The sequence below is a fragment of the Amblyraja radiata genome, chromosome X, assembly GCF_010909765.2.
Source record: "Amblyraja radiata isolate CabotCenter1 chromosome X, sAmbRad1.1.pri, whole genome shotgun sequence".
Taxonomy (NCBI): domain Eukaryota; kingdom Metazoa; phylum Chordata; class Chondrichthyes; order Rajiformes; family Rajidae; genus Amblyraja; species Amblyraja radiata.
Genome location: NC_045999.1, coordinates 7,388,331 through 7,414,023, shown reverse-complemented (window position 1 = coordinate 7,414,023; position 25,693 = coordinate 7,388,331). Strand labels below are relative to the sequence as shown.

The 25,693-nt window shown below is 48.5% G+C and overlaps 2 protein-coding genes across 4 annotated transcripts; one reads left to right on the top strand and one right to left on the bottom strand.

The window, feature by feature from the left end:
* Nucleotides 1-611: 611 nt before the first annotated feature.
* Nucleotides 612-12,577, top strand: rccd1 (RCC1 domain containing 1). Of its 2 annotated transcripts, none has more exons than XM_033014776.1 (8): nucleotides 612-874; nucleotides 2,967-3,203; nucleotides 3,998-4,151; nucleotides 5,572-5,693; nucleotides 7,399-7,518; nucleotides 8,398-8,550; nucleotides 10,851-10,880; nucleotides 12,391-12,577. In XM_033014776.1, exons 1-8 carry the CDS (start codon nucleotides 670-672, stop codon nucleotides 12,534-12,536), a joined length of 1,167 nt encoding a protein of 388 aa, XP_032870667.1. In that variant the 5' UTR covers nucleotides 612-669; the 3' UTR covers nucleotides 12,537-12,577. The 2 variants fall into 2 exon arrangements, with proteins under 2 accessions (XP_032870667.1, XP_032870666.1); XM_033014775.1 differs by having other exon boundaries at nucleotides 7,399-7,530.
* A 101-nt stretch (nucleotides 12,578-12,678) lies between these two features.
* cib1 (calcium and integrin binding 1) lies at nucleotides 12,679-23,773 on the bottom strand. Of its 2 annotated transcripts, none has more exons than XM_033014779.1 (8): nucleotides 23,700-23,773; nucleotides 19,715-19,855; nucleotides 19,239-19,273; nucleotides 17,699-17,798; nucleotides 16,226-16,379; nucleotides 13,746-13,864; nucleotides 13,017-13,105; nucleotides 12,679-12,858 (listed from the first exon to the last, which is right to left on the bottom strand). In XM_033014779.1, the coding sequence occupies exons 2-8, from the start codon at nucleotides 19,763-19,765 to the stop codon at nucleotides 12,837-12,839; spliced, it is 570 nt and encodes a 189-aa protein (XP_032870670.1). In that variant the 5' UTR covers nucleotides 19,766-19,855; nucleotides 23,700-23,773; the 3' UTR covers nucleotides 12,679-12,836. The 2 variants fall into 2 exon arrangements, with proteins under 2 accessions (XP_032870670.1, XP_032870671.1); XM_033014780.1 differs by lacking the exon at nucleotides 23,700-23,773 and adding an exon at nucleotides 21,928-22,087.
* Between the last annotated feature and the right edge of the window lie 1,920 nt (nucleotides 23,774-25,693).

Below are 25,693 nucleotides of genomic sequence, written 5' to 3'. Positions count from 1 at the left end.
TGTGCGTGGTTGCTGTGGGGAGTGAGGGCGGTCCTTCTCAACATGGCGGCGGTCGAGCCCGCCCTGGGCGTGGCGGCCGCTGGGAGTGAGGGCGATCCTTCTCAACATGGTGGCGGTCGAGCCCGCCCTGGGCGCGGCGGCCGCTGGGAGTGAGGGCGGTCCTTCTCAACATGGCGGCGGTCGAGCCTGCCCTGGGCGCGGCGGCCGCTGGGAGTGAGGGCGATCCTTCTCAACATGGTGGCGGTCGAGCCCGCCCTGGGCGTGGTTGCTGTGGGGAGTGAGGGCGGTCCTTCTCAACATGGCGGCGGACTCACCCGCCCTGTGCGCGGTGGCTGCTGGGGGTGAGGGCGGTCCTTCTCAACATGGCGGCGGTCTCACCCGCCCTGTGCGCGGTGGCTGCTGGGGGTGAGGGCGTTTCTTCTGAACATGGTGGCGGTCTCACCCGCCCTGTGCGTGGTTGCTGTGGGGAGTGAGGGCGGTCCTTCTCAACATGGCGGCATCCTCGCCCTGTGCGCGGTTGCTGTGGGGAGTGAGGGCGGTCCTTCTCAACATGGCGGCATCCTCGCCCTGTGCGCGGTGGCTGCTGGGGGTGAGGGCGGTCCTTCTCAACATGGCGGCGCGGCCGGCGGTTTGGAAAGTAACGGCCGTCGGTTGTCCGTCACTCTGGGGATGGCGGCAACAGGAGCAGCCGCTCCGTCCACCTCCGGCCGGTGGTTTGGCTTCGGCTTTAACCGCTTCGGGCAGACAGTTCCCGGCGTGGCGGCTGACAGGGTGCTGGAACCCCGCCAGCTGGCGGCCTGCGGCTCGGGGCCACGACCGGGGCACAGCATGGTCAAGGTCTGCCCCGCCTGGAGTCACTCGGCCGGCTGGAGAGGCGAGTCCGTGCAGGGGGGGAAGCCTGGAACAGCATCTCATATTCCGCATGGGCGCATGAGTACTTTACGAATGAATGAATACTTTGTCACATGTGACAAGTCAAAGTGAAATTCTTTGCTTGCATACTCGGGTATGCAAATAGTTGCCATGTAAGGGCGCTTACAAAGTATGCACAGTATCCGTGCCAGGTCTAATAATAATAATGGATGGGATTTATATAGCGCCTTTCTAATACTCAAGGCGCTTTACATCGCATTATTCATTCACTCCTCAGTCACACTCGGTGGTGGTGAGCTACTTCTGTAGCCACAGCTGCCCTGGGGCAGACTGACGGAAGCGTGGCTGCCAATCTGCGCCTACGGCCCCACCAATCACTCACACACATTCACACACAGGCAAAGGTGGGTGAAGTGTCTTGCCCAAGGACACAACGACAGTATGCACTCCAAGCGGGATTCGAACCGGCTACCTTCCGGTTGCCAGCCGAACACTTAGCCCATTGTGCCATCTGTCGTCCCAGGTCTGCCTTTGTTCTCCTCCAGTTACGGTGACACAGCGGGCGAGTTGCTGCCTTACAGCGCCAGAGACCCGGGTTCCATCCTGACTATTAGTGCTGGAGTAACTCAGCTGGCAGGCAGCATCTCTGGATAGAAAGAACGGGTGACGTCTCGGGTCGAGACCCTTCTTCACACTGGTTAGGGAGAAGGGAAACGAGAGATATAGACGGTGATGGGGAGAGATAAAGAACAATGAATGCCGTGGTAACAGCCAGCTTCTTTCAGCTTCGGACGATAGCTAAAATAAAACAATTCCTCCAGTTTGATGACCTCGAAAAGATCATCCACACATTTATCTCCTCCCGCCTAGATTACTGCAACTTCCTTTACAGTGGCATCAGCCAATCCTCCCTGTCCCGCCTGCAACTGGTCCAAAACGCCGCAGCGAGACTCCTGACGGGCGCCCGAAAAAGGGACCACATCACCCCGATCCTGGCCTCACTCCACTGGCTCCCTGTGCGGTTCCGAATACATTTCAAGATCCTCCTCTATGTCTACAAAGCCGTCAATGGGCTTGCCCCCACCTATATAAAAAGTCTTCTCACCCATCACTCCACCTCCAGGTCCCTCAGATTGGCCGACTTTGGGGTTGCTGGACATCCTGCGGTCTAGGCAAAAGCTCAAGGGCGACCGTGCCTTTGCGGTTGCAGCTCCTAGACTGTGGAACAGCATCCCTCTTCCCATCAGAACTGCCCCCTCCATCGACTCCTTTAAGTCTAAAACTTATCTGTACTTCCAAGCCTTATTTAACGTCCTCTGAGTGAGGGCTATATGTATATATGTATAGTTTGTTTGTTTATACTATTATAACAAATGTAAAGCACTTTGGCCAACGAGAGTTGTTATTTAAATGTGCTATAGAAATAAATGTGACTTGACTTGACTACGGGTGCTGTCTGTGCGATGTTTGTACATTGTTCCTGTTTCCTCTCGGTGCTCCGGTATCCTCCCTCATCCCAAAGACGTGTAGGCCGCGGTCCGCCGGGTCCTCCACGCACGGGCTGGCTCGGCGGCTACCCCCTACAGGCCACGGTACGCCGGGCTTTGCTTTTGGTCAGAAGACCGCGGCAGCTCTTGCTGGCTTGCCGATTTCCCCTGTAGGCCGCGATGCCTTGTGGAATCAGGGAATGGCGAGGAAAGTGTATGAAGAACGAGTGACAAAGGGCCCTATTCGCTAAATTTAACAATGCAATTATGTCAAACAGAGCTTTGAAAAGTAAAAACAAAACTATAGTGCTGGAAATATTCAGCAGATTAGACAGCATCTGTGGAGAGCAAATCAAAGATAATGTTTTACTCATTATAAGTAAACTCTTCTCTTCTCTCTAGCAGAGCTGCCAGAGCTGCTGAGTATTTGCATCAGTGTTTCTCCTGTCACCCTGCAGCATTGTAATCCTGCAAATGTGATTTTCAGGAAAGGAGATGAAATATGTGTTTACAGGTCATTTTATGGCCCATTCAGTCTGCTTACAGGTCATTGTAAGCCTTCAGAGTTAGTTACATCCCACTAATGTTGTTTCTGTTTGGCCGCAGGTGATGGATCTATTCATTTCTGGGGCTTTGTTGCCGATGGTCCTCGGCACCAGATATACATTAACAACCGGGATCAACAACGATGCAGAGACATCCTGACCTCGGAGAAATACCTGCTAACGTTGTGGCAGGATAGAGTGGAGTGCTGGGATGTCCCAAGCCTCTGCCCCACTGGAGACACCATGGGTTCTGTGATTTGGACTAAACATCTACAGGAAGAGGAGAATCCAAACACAGGTATAGCAGTTGAAGCCAGTCTTTGCTCTTGTCACGATTCTTTTTCTCAAGATTCAAGATTCAGATTCAGATTCAATCGTTATTGTCATTGTGCAGTGTACAGTACAGAGACAACGAAATGCAGTTAGCATCTCACCCAGAAGAGCGAACATAGAATAATGAGCAATAAATGAGCAAGAGAGTTTATTGTCATGTGTCCCAAATAGGACAATGAAAGTCTTGCTTTGCTTCAGCACAACAGAATATTGTAGGCATAAATAAATACAGAACATATCAGTATGTCCATATACCATTGAATATATATATAACCATTGAATATAATATATATATAGAACGCATAAATAAGCATATAAAGTGCAATAGGCTATTAAAGTTCAGATTTTTGTTTGAGTTGAGTTTAATAGTCTGATGGCTGTGGGGAAGATGGCTGTGGGATGCCCGCGAGGTGCCTGTGGCCTCCTTCCCATTATGGTTGACAGAGGTTATGGTTGGATTACAGATTGGGGTGGCACAGCGGTAGAGTTGCTGCCTTACAACCCGAATGGCGCCAACTCGGTGGGCTGAAGGGCCTGTTCCCACGCTGTATCGCTAAAGTCTAAAGAGCTATCATCTGCTTTTGTTCCATCTCCTGTAATCCTCCACTTGCCCATTCTTCTCCCAGCCAGAGAACACAACTGGGTTCAACTTGTCCTCATCTTCCATCCACCAGTCTTCACGTTCGATGCATTATCTTCAGGATTTCTTGTCTTTATTACATTCCCTCCATCTCTCTCTCTCTCTCTTTCCCTCTGCAGCATTTCCATTAATCCCTGGCGGCTACATTACCACAACTCCTCCATTCTACAAACCTCTGTCGCCACGGCTTCAGGCGAGGAGGCTGGCCCTGGGCGGTGAACATGCTCTCTTGCTGACCTTTGACTGGACGCTGTATTCCTGGGGCTCCGGACGGTAAAGCCTACGTTTTAAATTTAATTACGGGATATCTTCCTTTGCAGCTGAACCCTGTTCTGAAATATGAGCACAACCTGCACATTAAGGGATCCAAAGATTGGCACAAAGTGCTGGAGTAACTCAGCGGATCAGGCAGCATCTCTGGGGGAAAAAGTTTTGGGTTTTTTTCAATCTAGACCCTTCTTTTTAGCCACCGATGCTAACATCTGATGTAACATGGTTTGTCTGATGGAATTCAGATTAAGTATTTTCCAACATTTTACCATATTAAAGGTGCAAAGGTAATATTGTGCATTATGACAACTTCTGATCATATTCACACTTTGATGTTAGTGTGTGCATTGTGTGGGTGACGGGAGATCATGTAGTTCGTGGGTGTAATGGGGAACCCGGGATCACTGACTAAATCCCACGCGAATAACTCTGACTGAATCATTAAATCACTTCATCTTTATTCCAATCTACTTTAACTTTCAAACTATTAATCCATTTCATCCTGTTTTCCCCCAGACCTTCCCTGTATTGAGAATATTTCTACGTAAACGGAAGTATGCTTTCATTTTTAAAAGCATTCTCGATCCTCTAAACTTTCTTCATACTGCTGGTTGACTAACGTTCCACTTCAGGCGGATCAGATCCGGAAGGTTGTATAATAATAATAATAATAATAAATTTTATTTATGGGCGCCTTTCAAGAGTCTCAAGGACACCTTACAAAAATTTAGCAGGTAGAGGAAAAACATGTAAGGGGAATGAAATAAATAGTAGAGACATGACTAGTACACAAAGTAAAGACAGAATTCAATACAAAACACAGTATGAGGCAATTAATGCACAGATGAAAAGGGAGGGGGACGTGGGGCTAAGGATAGGCAGAGGTGAAGAGATGGGTCTTGAGGCGGGACTGGAAGATGGTGAGGGACACGGAATTGCGGATCAGTTGGGGGAGGGAGTTCCAGAGCCTGGGAGCTGCCCTGGAGAAGGCTCTGTCCCCAAAACTGCAGAGGTTGGACTTGTGGATGGAGAGGAGACCGGCTGATGTGGATCTGAGAGACGGTGAGGGTTGGTAGGGGGAAGAGGAGGTCAGTGAGATATGGGGGGGCCAGATGGTGGAGGGCTTTGTAGGTGAGGATCAGGATTTTGTAGGTGATCCGGTGGGAGATGGGAAGCCAGTGAAGTTGTTTGAGGACTGGAGTGATGTGATGCCAGAATTTGGTGTGGGTGATGAGTCGGGCGGCTGCGTTCTGGACCAGTTGGAGTCGGTTGATGTATGTCCGTCCTTTCTCAGTACAGATGCTGACTAGCCTGCTGAGTTCCTCCAGCTCTCTCCATTTCCAGCATCTCTATTTGCATGTGTGTGTATATACAGGTCCGGTTCCCTGGTTCTGTTTTAGCAGCTTGCTATTCCTGGTTGCAGACATGGTCAGTTGGGACATGGCAGTGTTGAGGATGAAGCAGAGCCGCGGGTTGTGGAGGCGTTGCATGGACTGGCGATGGCTGAGATAGCAGCGGGGACCTGGCACTCCATATGTACCAATGGTAAGCTTTGACATTGTGCCTGGGTTATGCCTGCTTACTATTTGCAAATCCCTGACACATATGTAGTTTAGTTTAGAGATACAGCGCGGAAACAGGCCCTTCGGCCCACTGAGTCTGCACCGACCAGCGATCCCTACACACTAACACTATCCTGCACACACTCGGGACAAATTACATTTACACCAAGCCAATTAATCTGCAAACGTGCACGTCTTTGAAGTGTGGGGAGGAAACCGAAGATCTCGGAGAAATCCCATGCGGTCACGGGGAGAACATGCAAACTCCGTACAGACAGCACCCGTGGTCAGGATTGAACCCGGGCCTCTGGCGCTGTAAGCTCTATAAGGCAGCAACTCTACCGCTGCGCCACCCTGTGCAATGTTGGTGTCTCCACAGGTTCAAAAGGCAAAGGCTATTGAGTTTATCTCCATCATTGAAAACTAGCCTCAGAGCCTCTATAAATGACCATTGAGGGACATCTTGGGGCCTGATAGCAAGGGAGCCAGAGAGTAATATGTCTTGCACTACAGAAGCAGGCAATCCAGTCCGTATAGTCCACGCTGACCAACAAGCACCTATTTTTATATTAATCCTACACTTATCACATTTTATTCTCCCTGTGTTCTTCTCAACAGTTCCCAGATTCCATCACTAATCTAAACACTAGGGGCAAGTTACTGCGACCATTGAACCCACCAACCGACACGTCTGAGATGTAGGAGGAAGCCTGAGAACGTGGAGGAAACCCACGTGGTCACAGGGAGCACGTGCAAACTCCACGTTCGATGTTCTAATGGGCTGTGACGAAATATTTGTTTCCTTTGCCAATCATTAGTGTGCCATTCTCAGTTTAGTTTAGTGTACTGTCACGTGTACCGAGATACAGTGATAGGCTTTTGTTGCGTGCTAAGCAGTTAGCGGAAAGACTATAGATGATTACAATTGGGCTGTCCACAGTGTACAGATATGTGATCTCGGGAATAATACTTAGTGCAAGGTAAAATCCAACTAATGATGGTACGAGGGTCTCCAATGATGTGGATAGTAGCTTAGGACCACTCTCTAGTTGTTGGTGGGTTGGTTCAGTTGCCTGATAAAAACTGGGAAGAAACTGTCCCTAATCTGTGGGTAGAGATGTCGTTAGGAAGTTGCATCAGACTTTGTGTGAATATTTTCGGGCAAGAGTCACAACTTTGTGACCGCAGTAACCATCCAGGTTTTCCCGTGGTAGCCCATCTCCGGAACGTCTCAGCCAAGATAGACCAGAATTAGTGATCGGACTTCCTCCTCTGCTATCCTGCGATCACACATTTATCCAACACTTTTAAAAGTAATTTTCCCAAATCTAGATCGGAAGATATTGGCGCTATCTGAGAGATTTACTTGGGGCTTTCTTAAGGGCCTGTCCCACTTTCAGGATCTATTTCACGACCTTTTTTACTTGTGGACATTTTATATTGTGTTGAAAAAACGCCCCGACCTACTTGATGCCACGAGTACCTACGACTAGCATCACGACCTGCTACGACCTCATGACGACCATGCTACGAGTATGAGTCAAGAGCAAACTCGGCAGAGGTCATGAAGTGGGTCGTGGAAGTGGGACAGGTCCTTTACTGAGAAATATACAGCACTGCTCTGCTGTAAGAGATGGGATGTTTCTCGTCTTGTTTAATTAGAAATTGCATTTTTTTAAACTTATCAGCTTCGGGTGACGTGTACGTGTGGGGCTGGAATGAGTCCGGACAGTTGGGTCTGCCAACAAAACTGCAATCAGGGGAGGAACATCAACAGCTCTCCCTACAGACAGGGCCGTCTGGAGAAGGTGCGGAGATCTGTATGTACAAACTGCGTTAATATCTAAAGTTTTCCAAGTCTGCATTTGGTCTTGAAACACTCCAAATGCCCCTTTTAATTGATTTAGACAATAGGTGCAGGAGTAGGCCATTCGGCCCTTCGAGCCAGCACCGCCATTCAATGTGATCATGGCTGATCATCACCAATCAGTACCCCGTTCCTGCCTTCTCCCCATATCCCTTGACTCTGCTATTTTTAAGAGCCCTATCTAGCTCTCTCTTGAAAGTATCCAGAGAACCTGCCTCCACCGCCCTCTGAGGCAGAGAAGTCCACAGACTCACCACTCTCTGTGAGAAAAAGTGTTTTAGAGAAATGGCGCGGGAACGGGCCCTTCGGCCCACTGAGTCCCCGCCGACCAGCGATCACCCCGTATACTAGCACTATCCTACACACACCAGGGGCCATTTGCAATTTTACTGAAACCAACATGGAACATGGTAGAAAACCCACGCGGTCAAACGGAAAACGTACGAACTCCGTACAGACAGCACCCGGGTCTCTGGCGCTGTAAGGCAGCAACTCTACCGCTGAGCCACCGTGCTGCCCCTGTGTTTGTAACACCAGTTCTGCATAAACGGAGTCACGGACAGTTATGTCTTTTGCTGCTCTTGGACTGCCACCTGTAATTCAACAAGTGGTCATTGTTGAGCTGAGAGCGTTATTTTGGGAAAATGCACAGTCATGATCTTTACTGTGTGGTTGTTCCCGAGTCATCAAAGTTGCTTGCTTAAGTTTGATGCCTTCAATAACATCACATGCACAGAATATCTTGCATTCAGAATTTGTAGGTGTTGATCAGTGTTTGCATAAATGCCTCTGGCTTAAACTATTAAATATTGACTTGCAGGCTCTCCGGCCCTGAAGGATGCAGGTGAGGGGAATATCGGGATCGTTAATGTGTTCATCTCAATTCAAGCGTTTCCAGCCCTGTTGGACTTCCCAGGCGAGTTGGAGATGTGTAAAGTCAGCTGTGGGTCACGACATACGGCGGCTGTCACCAGTAAGTACCGACCGGCACTGGGAAATGTTTCTCTGCACACAACGGAAGCCGCATCTGTGGTGTCAATATTGGCTTCAGTTGGGAAATTAATCATTTATTAGACAATAGACAATAGGTGCAGGAGTAGGCCATTTGGCCCTTCGAGCCAGCACCGCCATTCAATGTGATCATGGCTGATCATCCAGAATCAGTACCCCGTTCCTGCCTTCTCCCCATACCCCCTGACTCCGCTATTTTTAAGAGCCCTATCTAGCTCTCTCTTGAAAGCATCCTGTCTCCACCGCCCTCTGAGGCAGAGAATTCCACAGACTCACCACTCTCTGTGAGAAAAAGTGTTTCCTCGTCTCCGTTCTAAATGGCTTACCCCTTATTCTTAAACTGTGGCCCCTGGTTCTGGACTCACCCAACATCTGGAAAATGTTTCCTGTCTCTAGCGTGTCCAAGCCCTTAACAATCTTAATGGAGACACAAGATGGGCTGCACGGCGGTGTACCAGAGCCCCGGGTTCCATCCTGACTATGTATGCTGTCTGTTCGGAGTTTGTACGTTCTCCCCGTGACCTGCGTGGGTTTTCCCCGAGAGCTCCAGCTTTCTCCCACACTCCAAAGACGTACAGGTTTGTAGGTTAATTGGCTTGGTAAAAATTGACCCTAGTGTGTGTAGGATAGTGTTAATGTGCGGAGATCGCTGGTCGGCACGGACTAGGTGGGATGAAGGGCCTGATTCCGCGCTGTATCTCTAAACTACAGCTGAAATCTTGAGGTAAAAACACAAACTGCTGAAGGAACAGTGGCTGTGGAGGGAACGGACACATGACTGGTCGGATCGGGTCCCTCCTTCAGTCTGACTGAATGAAGGGGAGTTAGCTGGTCGAGAGCGGCGAGGGGAAGGGGCGGAGCAAGAACTGGCAAGTGGTAGATGGAAGGTAGACAAAAGTGCTGGAGAAACTCAGCGGGTGAGGCAGCATCTATGGAGCGAAGGAAATAGGCAACGTTTCGTCCCGAAACGTTGCCTATTTCCTTCGCTCCATAGATGTTGCCTCACCCGCTGAGTTTCTCCAGCACTTTTGTCTACCTTCGATTTTCCAGCATCTGCAGTTCCTTCTTGAACAAGCGGTAGATGGATGCAGGGGTTGGATGGCAAATGAGTCGTGCTGTGGAGTCAGGTGGAGATAGTCACAAATACTGGAGCTGATGTTTTGGATGTGCAGTATTTTAACACGAGAATGAAAGCATTCACTCTCAAGCTGTCGAGAGGTGAATGTTACTCAGGTTATACAAGCGCTCCGTGACACCAGAACTACAAGTTTAATTTGATTTGGCCCACTTCTTCTTCTTGCGTATGGCGTGCACGGCCTAAAGTTGTAGGACAACTTGTTCTATTTGATCTTACTTGATTGTGCACGCCAGGTTGATTGCATTCGTCGAAATAAGGCGGACCACGTGAAGGTTGCAATCTCCCACCCCATTCGGCCCACGATAGATTATTACCGCTACCCTATTGGTAATAATCCACAAGGTTAATGTGGGGACAGAATACAAAATCCTTTCCACAAAACACCAAGAGATAACAGTTGAAATACAAGGTGGTGTAAATACAAGTCTCGGAAGGAACTGCACCGAAGATCGACATAAAATGCTGGAGTAACTCAGCGGGACAGGCAGCATCTCTGGTGAGAAGGAACGGGTGACGCTTCAGGTCCAGACCTTTCTTCAATCTCCGAAACGTCGCCCTTTCCTTCTCTCTAATGCCTGACCCACTTAGGAAACCTGAACAGAAATCTCTGGAGACTTTGCGCCCCACCCAAGGTTTCCGTGCAGTTCCCGGAGGTTTTTGTCAGTCTCCCGCACGGAAACCTTGGGTGGGGCGCAAAGTCTCCAGAGGTTTCCGTTCAGGTTTCCTAAGTGGGACAGGGGCTTAAGGATGCTACCTGTCCCGCTGAGATACTCCAGCATTTTGTGTCTGTCTGTCTGGTGTAAATTCACATTTCTGAAATATTAACCTTTCATGTTGTGTATTTTGGCACATATTCCTATTTTTAATTGTGAACCGCAGCAGTGATTTCCATGATGCTGAATACAATGTGTAAAAAAAATCTCATTGAGGTTGGTAAAGTAAATGTGTGGGACAATAATGTTGAGATTAAGGACATTGATGTCGTTTCATCAGTTGGTTATTAATTGATAGGTTTGTAAGAGCATGTCTCTGTTAGTTTATGATCATAGAACCTCTCAAGGCAAGTTCTTGACATTGTTCCAGTAATTAGCCATTAAAGGACATAATTTCTTTTTGATATCTAGGATGTGGTAAACTGTACACATGGGGATGGGGTAAGTACCAGGCTCTATTCTGTTGCATGGGTGATTGAGTTGTGTTTGTGGTCTCCTGTGGAGTTGAAAGATGTGGTCTTGCCCAGCCACTTGCCTGCTGATGAATTTTGCATGCAGGTGGCATTTTCAGCTAAGTTTCTGTCTGCCAGTTTAAACAATAGACAATAGGTGCAGGAGTAGTCCATTCGAGCCAGCAGCGCCATTCAATGTGATCATGGCTGATCATCCCCAATCAGTACCCCGTTCCTGCCTTCTCCCCATATCCCCTGATTCCGCTATTTTTAAGAGTCCTACCTAGCTCTCTCTTGAAAGCATCCAGAGATTCTGCCTCTACCGCCCTCTGAGGCAGAGAATTCCACAGACTCACCACGCTCTGCGAGAAAGATGCTGTGTGCAGTCAGTGTAAGGTGTGGGCAGTTTGTGAGCTGAAGCCAAGCGTGATCTTACACCATGGCCAAGTCAAGTGGACTGGTGTCATGCGGGTGTAAGCTTGGGGGATGTTCATATGGAATGGCAGCCTTGCTTTCTGTCATTCCAGTCCCTGTGTATCACAAGTAGACACAAAGAACTGCAGATGCTGGTTATTGTCATGTTCCCCCCCCCTCCCCACTCCACAATCAGTCTGAAGGGTCCGACCTGAAACGTCACCTTTCCATGTTCCCCAAAGATGACCTTCTTAGTTACTCCAGCACTTTGTGGCTTTTACTTTTTGTTTGACATTGTGGTCTTCCAAAAGAGGACTTGACTTGAGAATTAAGGGACAGATGTTTAGGGGTAACATGAGGGGGAACTTCTTTACTCAGAGAGTGGTAGCTGTGGAATGAGCTTCCGGTGAAGGCAGGTTCGATTTTATCATTTAAAAATAAATTGGATAGGTATATGGTCGGGAAAGGTATGGAGGGTTATGGTCTGAGTGCAGGTAGATGGGAGAATAAGTGTTCGGCACGGACTAGAAGGGCCTGTTTCTGTGCTGTAATTGTTATATGATTATTATATGGTTATAAATGCAGGGGAGAACGCCAGAGTGGAATAGAGAGTGTTTAAAGATGTCTGAGAATTCTCCTGATAATCGGATACTGAGTTCTTTCCTAAAGCTGACAGTGAAGCTGTTAAATTTTGTGTGGAATGTGCACTTCCTGTTCATAAACCAGCCTTGTGTTGCCTTTATTTCCGTCTGTGTTTATGGCTGTAAGTTGCCATGTCAACGTTAGATAACTAACCTGCAACCATTTTCTCCCTTCCACCTCCACCCTTCTCTCACACATTTTGTCCTTTAATTTAATCTCTAGTCTTTGTCCAACCATCTGCCTATCACCCCCGCTAGACTATGTCCTGCCCCCACCACTATTAGTCTATAGATGAGTTCTGACGTAAAACGTCACCTCTCCATGTTCTCCAGAGATGCTGCCTGACCCGCTGAGTCACTTTGTGGCGTTTTATCCCCCTGCGTTTTATACACCTTGATCTCCCACTGCCGTTTGCTGTCAAGTGTATTGTTTGTATTTTCCAGGGAACTACGGCCAGCTTGGCCACGGCCAGACCGATAGCTCCGACGTTCCAAGGCTTGTGGAGTTCTTCACGGAAAACCATCTCAGTGTGATGGATGTTGTGTGTGGGCCCTGGAACACTTTTGTCTTTGCACAGGGAGGAATATGAAAGATTGTGATCTGTGTGCTTAAAATCAAGTGGAAATTCTGCCCCACGGGTTCCAGTGACTGGAGGTGCAGGTTCGAAACCTTTTAAAATCAGGCTCCCACCAAAACAGCGCGCTGAAAGTACTGTTCTTGCCAGCAAAGTGTGGGTGGTGAGAATGCGAAGACCTTTATTGCACTGTGAAAACATCAAGGATTGCGAGCGGGGGGAAAAAATGCAGAAAAGACATTTGCTCCTCAGCTCATTGAAATGCTCGCAGGAGAACGCTGAGGGGATCTTGTGTTGCCAGGTGCCTGCCACACATCAGAGGACAATCTTGAATGAGCTGCAAGGTAAACAAACAGCAGGTTAGGGGAGGGGGAGGAAGAGGGGAGAAGGAAGGGGAGTGAAGGGGGGGGGGGGGGGGAAAGGGAAGAATGAGAGGAGGGGAAGGACAATCCCTTCTCCCTCCCTCCTGGTGAGTGAAGGGGGCTCTTTTCTCACCTCACAAAGTCTGCGGATCTGGAGATGACGTGCTGGAATTCAGAGAGGTTGACCGTCCCGTCTTTGTCAATGTCAGATTCTTCCAGTATCTGGGGGTGAAAAATATGACACAAAAGTCAAGTATACACACACACACCTTCACAACGCCTTCAATTCCCTAGACACAACCTGTACCCCAGGCCTCAACAGAAGCTCAGAGATCTAGAAATGCCACTGAAGAGATACTAAACGTGTGGGGCTGGGGTGGGGCTGAACACCACACGTGCAGGCTACATTCAGGCTCAGGCCTCAGCTTGCAATGGTCGAGTCTTTTTTTAATAATTCTAATATATACAATGCAAAATCACCCAATTATCGAAATAAATATTCTTACGTCAAATGGGCTCTTAAACAAGTGTATCACCATCCTTATTGAGGATGCATTGCGGTCCCGGGAATCCCCCAGGGCCCCCCCGTGAACAGCGCGTAGACCCTCTCTAGTACCACCCGGGCACGGACGTAACCCTGGAAACGGGGCAGGCAGCCAGCTCGGACAGAGCCCTCTTCCGCCTGGCGCTGTGACCCGCTCGCTGATGGCCAGCTTGGCCAGGCCCAGGAGCAACCCGACCAGGACATCTTCAGCCCCACCCCCACAATGGGAAATGAAGGCGTTGCAACAAGACTAGTGATAGATAAGTAGTGGGCAGCAACACGATGGCGAGGCGAGGCGAGTCGCCCAGTGGGCCGTACGTTGCTAATCAGCTGATTCATCTCCGCCTCGCTCAGCTGGGTGTCGGCCGACTCTCCTGTCAGGCAGTTCACCAGCTTCTTCAGATCCTCTCTGTCCAACGTCCCGTCATCATCAAAATCTGTCACCGTGAAGAAAGCAGAAACGCTTTAGAGCAGTGGAGATAATTACTGCACACTAGGAACATGAAGCCACAAGCCCAAAGAGATCACAGCCTCCCCACCCCCTCCCTCATAGTTCACTGTGTTTTCTCCACCCTGGTGACTCTGCCTCCACACTCTTGGGGGGGATGGGAGGGGAAAGGAGAAGACATTTGTCCACATCTCCATCATAAATGAGCCAGCCCTGAAACTAAAAAACATCACTCGAATCATTGGTGAAACACCCTCTCACCATCTACTGTGACATGCCCATGGTGTTGAAGTAAGGTCCCTCACTCTCCTACACACCATCTAGTCGGGCTCAACCTGCTTAATATATCCTCATACAACAACCTCATCACCTCAGTGAATTTCCCAATATCCGTCCTGAAATATGACCATAACAGTGCACATTAGTCCGTCTGTCTCCTCACCAGCCCCCGAGAAGATTCCATCAAAGCATCCCTGCTTTTATACCACATATCCCTTACAATAAATAAAGGTTAACAGTATTGCTTCTCCTTCCTGCAGGGTGCTGTGATTGTATGCAAAACTCCCTGCGTTCCATGCACAAAGATCGCCTCACACCTCTTCTTCTTGTGTATGGCGTGCACAGCCTAAAGTTGTAGGACAACTTGTTCTATTTGATTGTGCACCCCAGGTTGATTGCATTCGTTGAAACAGGGCGGACCAAGTGAAGGCTGCAATCTCCCACCCCGTTACACTCAGTTGCTTTATCGTTCTTCCTTCCAAAGTGATAATCTCACATTTTACTCTATCTGCCACTTCTCCACATCCCATTGCAGCCTCTCTGTGTCAGCAACACCACCTGCTAACCCACTTACCCCTGTATCATTCATCAGCCACCATCACAGTGCACGCACCTTCATCTAAGCCACTATTATAATAAATGGTTCCCATCCCTGGGACACTCATTAATGCCAGTCTAAATTACACATTTGCATGACTATTTTCTATCGCTTATCTTCTCCCCTATCCATCATACTATATTACCTCCAACCCTGTACACTTTTATCTTGAAACTTAAATTAGAATAAGGGACAGGCCATTCAGGACGAGGAAAAGCTTTTTTCACCCAGCGAGTTGTGAATCTGTGGAATTCTCTGCCACAGAAGGCAGTGGAGGCCAATTCACTGGATGGTTTCAAGAGAGAGTTGGATACATCTAAACTCGTTTAGGTATAGCTCTTAGGGCTAACGGAATCCAGGGATATGGGGAGAAAGCAGGAACTGGGTACTGATTCTGGATGATCAGCCATGATCGTATTGAATGAAGGGCCGAATGGCACTGATTTTCTATGAGGATGCTGCCAGGACTTAGAGTCATTGAGTCATACAGTGTGGAAACAGCCCCTTGGGCAACACACATATCTTACAACGAGCACCAGCAAGCAGGTGAAAACAGGAATGCTGCCACAGTAGCCTTATCTGTCCAGAGGTATAAGAATGAGGAAGGGCTGTGATGATGGTGACGTTTTAGTTTATACATGAATGTTGTAAACTGTGTATATGTATGTTTGTGTATGTGTGCATATGCATGTATCTATGTGGCCTATGTATGTATATGTTTGTGTATATATATATATATATACACAAACATATACATATATAACTAGATGAGATAAAGTTTGTGAATTAATTGATGAATAGCAGAAAAGTGGTTGGAATAAATAGGTGTATACTTCCTCCTACTTTTCGAACATGCAAGATTTAATTTGTGGTGTTTATGAAAAGTTATTCAATGAGTTGTGTATCGGTTTATTGTTCATTTCATTTTATTGTTATTTTGCTTTGTTTTGAACTTTTTTTGTTTTACATGTTTGAAATAAAATATATACTACTATTACATGTTAGTAACACAGTGTTACACTCAATGATCACCTCCTCATTGCTTTTCCAGTTGAGGTCAACTACTTCAGATATCCCACTGGTCTCTAAGGACAAGATTAAAGGATCTGTCCCACTTTCACGACCTAATTCAAGACCTTTTTTACTCGTGAACATTTTTCATCAGGCTAGAAAAAACGCTCTGATCATTGATGCCACGAGTACCTAGACCTCCGTGACGACCATGCTGCGAGTATGAGTCAAGGGCAAACTGGGCAGAGGTCGTGAAAGTGGGACAGGCCCTTAAGGAGTTTCACATGTTCATTTTTTGGGGTAGGAGCAATGCTGAACCACAGGCTGGTGGGGCAGCAGGGCCTGTTCGCAGTGCCCCAGAGACACACAATAACACACCTCTGCCTAAGCTCCAAGAACCGTTTCATTGAATACTGGCAATGGTATGGATTGCACGGGGACCCAGGAGGAGATCAAACTCACCAAAGATCCGGAACGCGTAGTGCGACTTGATCTCGGAGGTTGCCGATTCACTAAACGCACTGAGCATGTCCAAGAAGTCCTCAAAGCAAAAGCTGCCATCCCCGTCAAACGCTGTTGAGAACACAAGGCAGATTCTCTCTCGGAAAGGATTGGCCTAGAATCGGAGAACATTATTTAGAAACAAATCAGGTCTGAAGAAGGGCCCGACACAAAACGTCACCCATCTGTGTTCTTCAGAGATGTTGCCTGACCCATTGAGTTACTCCGGCACTCAGTGTCTTTCTTTTATAAACCAGCATCTACAACTTAAAACCTTTTTTTGTTCCTCCTTACCGTACAGACCATAATTAGAAGTGTCAGGTCGTGCGTTTGAACTGTCTAGAGATAGAAGTCTATAATAATAATAATAATAATGGATGGGATTTATATAGCGCCTTTCTAATACTCAAGGCGCTTTACATCGCATTATTCATTCACTCCTCAGTCACACTCGGTGGTGGTAAGCTACTTCTGTAGCCACAGCTGCCCTGGGGCAGACTGACGGAAGCGTGGCTGCCAATCTGCGCCTACGGCCCCTCCGACCACCACCAATCACTCACACACATTCACACACAGGCAAAGGTGGGTGAAGTGTCTTGCCCAAGGACACAACGACAGTATGCACTCCAAGCGGGATTCGAACCGGCTACCTTCCGGTCGCCAGCCGACACTTAGCCCATTGTGCCATCTGTCGTCCCGACCAAGATGGACCAAGATGGGATGAATATGGCGGGAGGCCACTGGCCAGCATGGATGTAAATTTACACGAGTCCAAGCGACCTGCGATCCCCACACACTAACACTATCCTACCCACATTTAGGGACAATTGACATTTATACCAAGCCTATTAACCTACAAGCCTTTCAATACACTGCTACTTTCGAGAAACAGCGCGGAAACAGGCCCTTCGGCCCCACCAAGTCACTCAATCACTCCCATACACTAGCAGTATCCCACATACACACACACACACACACAAGGGACAATTTGACACCGATCAACCTACAAACCCGTAAGTCTTTGGAGAAAAGACAGGGAGAGCGTACAAACTCCGTGCAGGCAAGCGCCCGTAGTCAGGATCGAACTGGGGTCTCTGGCGCTGTAAAGCAGCAACTCTACCGCTGCACCATCATGCCGCCCCACAACTTTCACAAAGTTCTCTCCACCAGTAACTGAGCAAGAACAACTCTCAGCCTGACCTTGAACCGTGGCTGCAACATAGAAAATAGTGCAGGAGTAGGCCATTCGGCCCTTCAAGCCTGCACTGCCATTCAATATGATCATGGCTGACCAACTCAGTATACTGTACCTGCCTTCTCTCCATACCCCCTGATCCCTTTAGCCACAAGGGCCACATCTAACTCCCTCTTAAATATAGCCAATGAACTGTGGCCTCAACTACAAACGTCACCTCCACCCAAGCAATCCCATACCTTTAACTCGGGCAGCTCGCAGATAGTACTCTGTGGAACTCTCGTGTGTTGGAAGTCGGTCAGATCGTTGGACAGCAGCTGCTTGAAGAGTCGATAAGCACTTTGGATAAAAGGAATTGATGGATATTAATATTTTAAATCTGTTCTGAACGTCGTACAAAGCAAGGCATATTTTTAGTTGTTGATTTCAAATTCACTAATAGATGAGGTACATTTTATACACAGGACCTGTAGTTCCTCCACAACGAATGAGCAGCTTAAATATCCTTTCATTGACTTGAACAGAAATCCCCCTCCCTCCCCTCATCACATTAACCCCTTCTATGCTGCAGCTCCACAGCTCCTATATTCACCGCCGTGTCCTTCAAACCCAGCAATAGACAATAGGTGCAGGAGCAGGCCATTCGGCCCCTCGAGCCAGCACCGCCATTCAATGTGATCATGGCTGATCATCCCCAATCATAAAAGATAATTGTGTATTTTTGCTCAATAACAGTCATTTTCCCCCCGATTGCTGTCTCGCAACATTTTGCGTATAATTTATGCCCAATCTACATATGATTTATGCCTAATTTACATATGATTTATCTTTTGTGGGTGTTGAATCGATGCTGTTGCCGCAGGCTGGATTTCCACTGCACGACCACCTTCACCTGTGCTTATGACAATAAACTTGACATAGGACATGTCTCTCACTGTGAAGGCAAAGTGTGTCTGCATTGGTCAATAAGTAGCGGTTATCAGGCAATTGTACCATCTTATAACCAACTAGAGAGTGGTCCTGAGCTACTATCTACCTCGTCGGACTAACTTTAATCAGACTTAATCTTGCACTAAATATTATTCCCTTCATCCTGTACACTGTGGATGTGCCCATTGTAAACATGTATAGTTTCTCCACCGATTGGTTAGCACGCAACAAAAAGGCTTTTCACTGTACCTCGGTACACGTGACAATAAACTAGAGAGTCAGAGGGTAATACAGTGTGGAAACAGGCCCAACGTGACCACACCGACCAACATGTCCCACCTGCCTGCATTTGGGCCATATCCCTCCATACGTGTCCTATCCATGCACCTGTCCAATTGTTTCTTAAATGTTGGGATAGTCCCTGCCTCAACTACCTCCTCTGGCAGCTCGTTCCATACACCCACCAACCTTTGTGTGAAAAAGTTACCCCTCAGATTCCTATTAAATCTTTTCCCCCTCACCTTAAACTAAACTGGCCTAGAGGCCAGGATGATTTTTAGCCTGCATGCCATGAGAGTAGCGCAATAAATCGTTGACACCCTCACTCATTCTGGAGAAGGGTCTCGACCCGAAACGTCACCCATTCCTTCTCTCCAAAGATGCTGCCTGTCCCGCTGAGTTACTCCAGCATTTTGTGTCTACCTTCCTCCTCATGGCTGAGGGGTTAGATCACTGATGCTGTGGGTGGAGTGGTCACTGCCCTGTACTATATACACACCAGCACAGTCCCTTATCAACTGCTGCAGTGTCAAACCCCACCCTGCGTCAAAAATAAAAACCCCAACTTACTGCAGAATATCTTGCTTTGTTAGAAACGTCAGCTCCTGAAACAAAAGAACAAACATGAGACTGATGCAGCATTGTGACTGAAACAAAGGCAGGTTTCACAGTGCACTCTGGCAAGTCACCCAACCATTGACCAAAGATGGATGCTGCGTGTGTAGGGTTTAAACCGAAGACAGACACAAAAGGCTGGAGTAACTTTTACTCGTGTTAGTAATAGCTCAGGAGAGGTCTGAGCTCAGAGCACAAGGAACAGTATGGTTGTACCTTAATTCATTGAACCCCCAGTCAGGGGAGAGGGAGATATGGAAGGGTACAAAGAGCATGTCAGGTGTGAAAAGGAATGATCAAAGCAGACGGGGAAGCAGCGAGAGAGGGTGCAGCAGAACTGTCGGTCAGCATGGAGCGAGTGGGCCGAAGGGCCTGTTTCCACACTGCATCTCTTAACTAAACAAAAGTTCAGCTGAATGCCTCGTCCCTACCTGATACTCAGAGAGCTGCTCCTTGGAGAGGTGACTTGCTGAAGCCCCCATCTCCCCCCAACCAACGCGTCCGGCTACAACCGAACCTCCAGGGAGCGGGGACCGACTGGGTACTCACACCTCGCCAACTGGAACCAGGAGCTGGAAGGAAAACAAACAGCTCAGTGTGGATGAACAAACAAGATCCTAATGCCCCTGTCCCACTTAGGAAACCTGAACGGAAACCTCTGGAGACTTTGCGCCCCACCCAAGGTTTCCGTGCGGTTCCCGGAGGTTGCAGGTGGTTGCAGGTAGTGGAAGCAGGTAGGGAGACTGACAAAAACCTCCGGGAACCTAAGTGGGACAGGGGCATTAGAGTCAGAGGGTCGTACAGCATGCAAACAGGCCCTTCGGCCCAACTTGCCCATGCTAACCAAGATACCACATCTACGCTACTCCCACCTGCCCGTCTTTGGCCCAAATCCCCCTAAACCTGTCCTATCCATGTACCTGTCCAATAATGTTACTGTACCTGCTTGAACTTCCTCCTCTGGCAGCTCGTTCCATACACCCACCACCCTCTGAGTGAAAAAGTTGCCCCTCATGTTTACTATTAAGTCTTTCCCCTTTCACATCTAGTTCTTGATGCCCCTCCCCTGGGACAAAGACTGTGTGTATTTGCTCTTTCTATTCGCCTCGTGGTTGTATACACCTCTACATGGGTCACCCCTCAGCCTCCTGCGCTACAAGGAATTAGTGGAACACCTCTGGGGACTGAGAAACTCATGTAAGAGCGCACACAGGGTGCGTCAAGAACTGAGGACTCGGGTGAAGAGCTGAGAGAGGAAGTCCCAGTTACACCTGAGACAAGGGGAAAGACATTCAGTGAATCCCACGATGCAGGAACAGCAGGGAGGACACGTACAACAGTTGTCTGCTCACTCGGAGTCACGGCTGGTCCAGTACGTAGTCCTTGTACCTGATCCCCCCCGTTCACGCGGTGCACACGCACAAGGCTGCATGCACACGGGTGAGGTTGCACACACATGGTTCACACGGATGAGGCCACACACACGGTGCACACATCCTCTGTTGTGCATGGGCACATTTAACATTAAGAAGTCTTGGATAAAACGGTCATGGTTTGCTCATCTCCAACATGTGCCATAGATGGAGACACCTCCACACACACGCACATGCACACAGATAGATACACACACCTCCACACACACACCTCCACACACAGAGATAGATACACACACACACCTCCACACACACACACATGCACACATACACACACCTCCACACACAGAGATAGATACACACACCTCCACACAGAGATAGATACAGACACACACCTCCACACACACACACATGCACACATACACACACCTCCACACACAGAGATAGATACACACACCTCCACACACAGAGATAGATACAGACACACACCTCCACACACACGCACATGCACACATACACACACCTCCACACACAGAGATAGATACACACACCTCCACACACAGAGATAGATACAGACACACACCTCCACACACAGAGATAGATACAGACACACACCTCCACACACACACACAGGCACACATACACAGATAGATACACACACCTACAGACACACGCCTTCACACACACACCTCCACACACACACCTCCACACACACACACACACACACACACACAGATAGATACAGACACACACACCTTCTCACACACACAGACACACACCTGCACACACACACGCCTTCACACACAGGTAGACACACACCTCCACACATACAGACATACACACACCGATAGACACACACCTCCACATACACACACACACAGATAGATAGAAACACACACACGCCTTCACACACAGATAGACACACACCTCCACACACACACGCCTTCCCAAACACATACCTCCACACACACCTCTATCAAAAAACACACACATTTCCCTCCAAACACCTCCACACCCACGCACCCACGCACCCACACACACACACCCTTCCAAACAGACACGCACGCGCACACCTCCACACATAGACACTCCCCCTCCAAAGACACACAAAACTCACAGGTAGTCACACCTACACCCACACGCCCCTTAGACAGAAAGACCAACACACACACCTCTACATACAGGCACTCCCCATCCAAAGATACACATACAACACTCATAGACAAAGACACACCCACAACACCCCCTTAGACAGACAGAGCAACACACACCTGAAATCCTGACGGTTGATATGAGAACATAATCTGGAGACTGTGGGTTGGAGTTGGGGTAAGATTCCGCTACACACATCCTCCTGTATTATTAATCTGATCAATGATAGTTTGGCATCTCGTTACATAGATTGCAACATAATGGAATGTTTCCACTGAGACAGTAACCTGACTCTGGCACCGGCCGTTCTCAACCGACCTTCTGTCCCTCAGGGTCCGGAGACCAGGACGGGGGGGGAAATCAGCCACGATTCCCGGACAGAATCCGCTTCACCCGTGACCCAGTTCCTTCATCCCAGCCCGCAACGCCACAGGATCAACCGTCTCGTGACTTTGACAGATGGAGTGGAAATTTACAGCCATAGTAAGGCCATTCGGCCCATCGGTCCCATGCTGGCACACAATGGATCTCTAGATTTCTCCCATTTCCCAGCTCTCTAACTATGGCCCAGCTTTTGCAGGAACCTTGGGATTGAACCTTTGTATTACTCTGCCTGAGTTACTCCAGCACTCTCTGTCTTTTCTTGTAAACCAGCATCTGCTGTTCCATTCGACAATGAACCGTTTTACATTTGCTTATCATGGATGGCTTTGATCTGTTGTTTTCACACTTAACCCCTCCATATCTCCGGACCCCCCCTCCCCTGACTCTCAGTCTGAAGAAGGGTCTCGACCCGAAACGTCACCCATTCCTTCTCTCCAGAGATGCTGCCTGTCCCAGAGTTACTCCAGCATTTTGTCTACACTCTCCTCACCGACTGAAGTGTTTACACCACTGGGACCCAGACAATAAAACATTTTACTAAACTATGATTAACTGCAGCCAAGTCTAAAGTCTGCAGTAAAATGTCACCAGGAGCTGTACTTGCCGGATCAGTAGTTTCTAAAACAACCTTACAGTAGGAATAGTGTTGTTGAGCTGGAAAATGTACAGAAATCCTCTCCTATCTTCTAACCCAGTCCCATTCCCTAACTCCGCTCACACACCATGTCCCTTTTTCCCACTTGCCCAAGACCCTTCTCTCTCCCCCAACCAGAACCTATCCTCCTCTTCCCTCCATTCCCTCTCCCCCCACTCCTTCCCCCTCACCCTCCACTCCCTCTCCTCCACCCCACTATATCCCCCCTCTCCTCTCCCCCACTCCCTCCCCTTCACCCTCCACTCCCTCTCCTCTCACCCTCCACCCCACTATATCCCCCCTCTCCTCTCCTCCACTCCCTCCCCTTCACCCTCCACTCCCTCTCCTCTCACCCTCCACCCCACTATATCCCCCCTCTCCTCTCCCCCCACTATCTCCCCCTCACCCTCCACTCCCTCTCCTCTCACCCTCCACCCCCACTATATCCCCCCTCTCCTCTCCCCCCACTCCCTCCCCTTCTCTCTCCACTCCCTCTCCTCTCCCCCCCTCCCTCTACTCTCCCCAACTCCCTCCCCCCCTCGCCTCTCCTCTCCCTCTCCCCTCTCCTCTCCCACCCTCTCGTCTCCCCCCACTCTTTCCTTCCTCCCCCCCCCTCTCTCCTCCCAACCCCCGCCCACTCCATCCACCCCATTCTCCACCCCACACCCCCTCCTTCTCTCTCCCTTCCTCCCCACCCCGGCCCTTCACTCCCCACCCCACCCTCTCTCCCGTCCCTTCTCCTCCACTCCCAGACCCGCTCGCTCCGCTGGAGGGAGAGAGGGAGGGAGGGAGCGAGGGAGACGCGGGGAAGGAAGAAAGTTTCTTAACTCGGGAAAACTTTTGGGAAAGTTGAGGAGTTGAGGCGCAACTTACCCGGAAGCCGCCGGCGTCGCTGCAGACAGTGACTCCGCGGTGCCGCCTGCTGGCCTCCGCCGCAACTGCAGCTCCCGGCCGCTGCCCAGGATCGGACACAGGCTCTTCGGCCCATCGTCCGCATGGCAGCCATCCAACACTCACCTGTATTAAACCCTTGTAGAGCATTTGGTAGATACGTTTCTATGGTGAATCAAGTAATAATCAAGTTAAAATCCAGTTTATGTGCAGGATATGCAGATGCTGGTTTACACCGAATATAGACACAAAATGCTGGAGTAACTCAGTCACATCTCTGGAGAGAAGGAATGGGTGATGTTTCGGGTCTGGACCCCTTCTTCAGTCTGATTGTAGTGGGGGAAGAAAGCTGGGAGAGGGCAGAGGCAGAACTGGAGACTGAGGAAGGGTCTCTATCAAAATGTCACCAATACCTTCTCTCCAGAGATGTTGCCTGACCCCCTGAGTTATTCCAGCATTTTGTGTCTATCTTAAGTCCAGTTTATTGTCATTAAGCAAAGGTACAATGAGGTACAGGCTCTATGTAAGTCTAAAGAAAAGTCCCAACCTGAAACTTCAAGTCCAAGAGTGTTTTATTGTCATATGTCCCAAAACAAAACAATAAAATTCTTACTTGCAGCAGCAGAGCAGATATTGTATTGTATTCAAATTTATTGTCATTGTCTCAGTTAGAGACAACGAAATGAATTTCCCTTACAGGCAGTATCATAAAAATAAAAATAAAAATAAATAAATAATAATAAATAATAAAACATATTAAAAATAAAATAGAATTTTAAAAAAAGCACAAACACTGAAAGTCCACGACACAACATAACACAGTGGCACCAAGGTGAGGAAGGCACCATAGTCCAGCCAGCCTCCCCTCCGTTCTTCCCAGATGTTCACTCGTGGTCGAGGCCTTCCTAGCACCCGCAGTCGCCGCCCCGGGTGGCCCGATGTTCAGGCCCATAGTAAACATAGTACTCATAAAAATCCATAATAAACAAGGAAAAGTTCAGTACATAAAATAAACAAACAAATAAATAGACAGTAAAAGTCACCTTTCCATATTTTCCGGAGATGCTGCCTGACCCACTGAGTTATTCCAAAACACTTTGTAAACAAGTTTCTGCAGTTCCTTGCTTCTGCAGTTTGACTGCTCCACTAAAAATCTCCTCAAGGGAAACATAGACAATAGGTGCAGGAGTAGGCCACTCGGCCCTTTGAGCCAACACCGCCATTCAATATGATCATGGCTGGTCATCTAAAATCAGTACCCCGTTCCTGCTTTCTCCCCATATTGATTCTGTTAGCCCTAAGAGCTAAATCTAACTCTCTATTGAAAACATCCAGTGAATTGGCCTCCACTGCAGAGAATTCCAGATTCACAACTCTCTGGGTGAAGAAGTTTTTCCTTATCTCAGTCCTAAATGGCCTACCCCTTATTCTTAAACTGTGACCCCTGGTTCTGGACTCCCCCAACATCGGGAACATTTGTCCTGCATCAAGCCTGTTCAATCCCTTAAGAATTTTATATGTTTCTATAAGATTCCCTCTAAATTCCAGTGAAGCCCAGTCGATCCATTCTTTCATCATATGTCAGTCCCGCCATCCTGGTGAACCTACGCTGCACTCTCTCAACAGCAAAAATGTCCTTCCTCAAATTAGGAGACCAAAACTGCACACAATATGCCAGGTGTGGTCTCACCAGGGCCCAGTACAACTGCAGTAGGACCTCCTTGCTCCTCTACTCAAATTCTCTTGCTATAAAGGCAAACATGCCATGAGCTTTCTTCACTGCCTGCTTTGTGGAGGGTGAACCGGGGGTAATGTCTCAGGTAGGATACAGGAGGCGCCCCTGGGACACAAAGATAGCCGGGCGAGGATTGGAGAGGGATATCGGTTTGTGGGAACTGCTCATGTACATCGATTGGACTTTGAATAATGGCACCAAAAATGGCGGTGCCTGTATGTGTAATATATGCAAAAATAAT

Excerpts from the sequence above, each read along its gene's own strand:
- rccd1 (XM_033014775.1), top strand. The coding sequence starts at position 670 with ATGGCGGCAACAGGAGCAGCCGCTCCGTCCACCTCCGGCCGGTGGTTT. Across the intron at positions 5,694-7,398 it reads GCACTCCATATGTACCAATG|CTTCGGGTGACGTGTACGTG; the intron begins GTAAGCTTTGAC and ends TAAACTTATCAG. Across the intron at positions 8,551-10,850 it reads ACATACGGCGGCTGTCACCA|GATGTGGTAAACTGTACACA; the intron begins GTAAGTACCGAC and ends TTTGATATCTAG.
- cib1 (XM_033014779.1), bottom strand. The coding sequence starts at position 19,765 with ATGGGGGCTTCAGCAAGTCACCTCTCCAAGGAGCAGCTCTCTGAGTAT. Across the intron at positions 13,865-16,225 it reads CTACGCGTTCCGGATCTTTG|ATTTTGATGATGACGGGACG; the intron begins GTGAGTTTGATC and ends TCACGGTGACAG. Across the intron at positions 12,859-13,016 it reads AGATCCGCAGACTTTGTGAG|CTCATTCAAGATTGTCCTCT; the intron begins GTGAGAAAAGAG and ends TTTACCTTGCAG.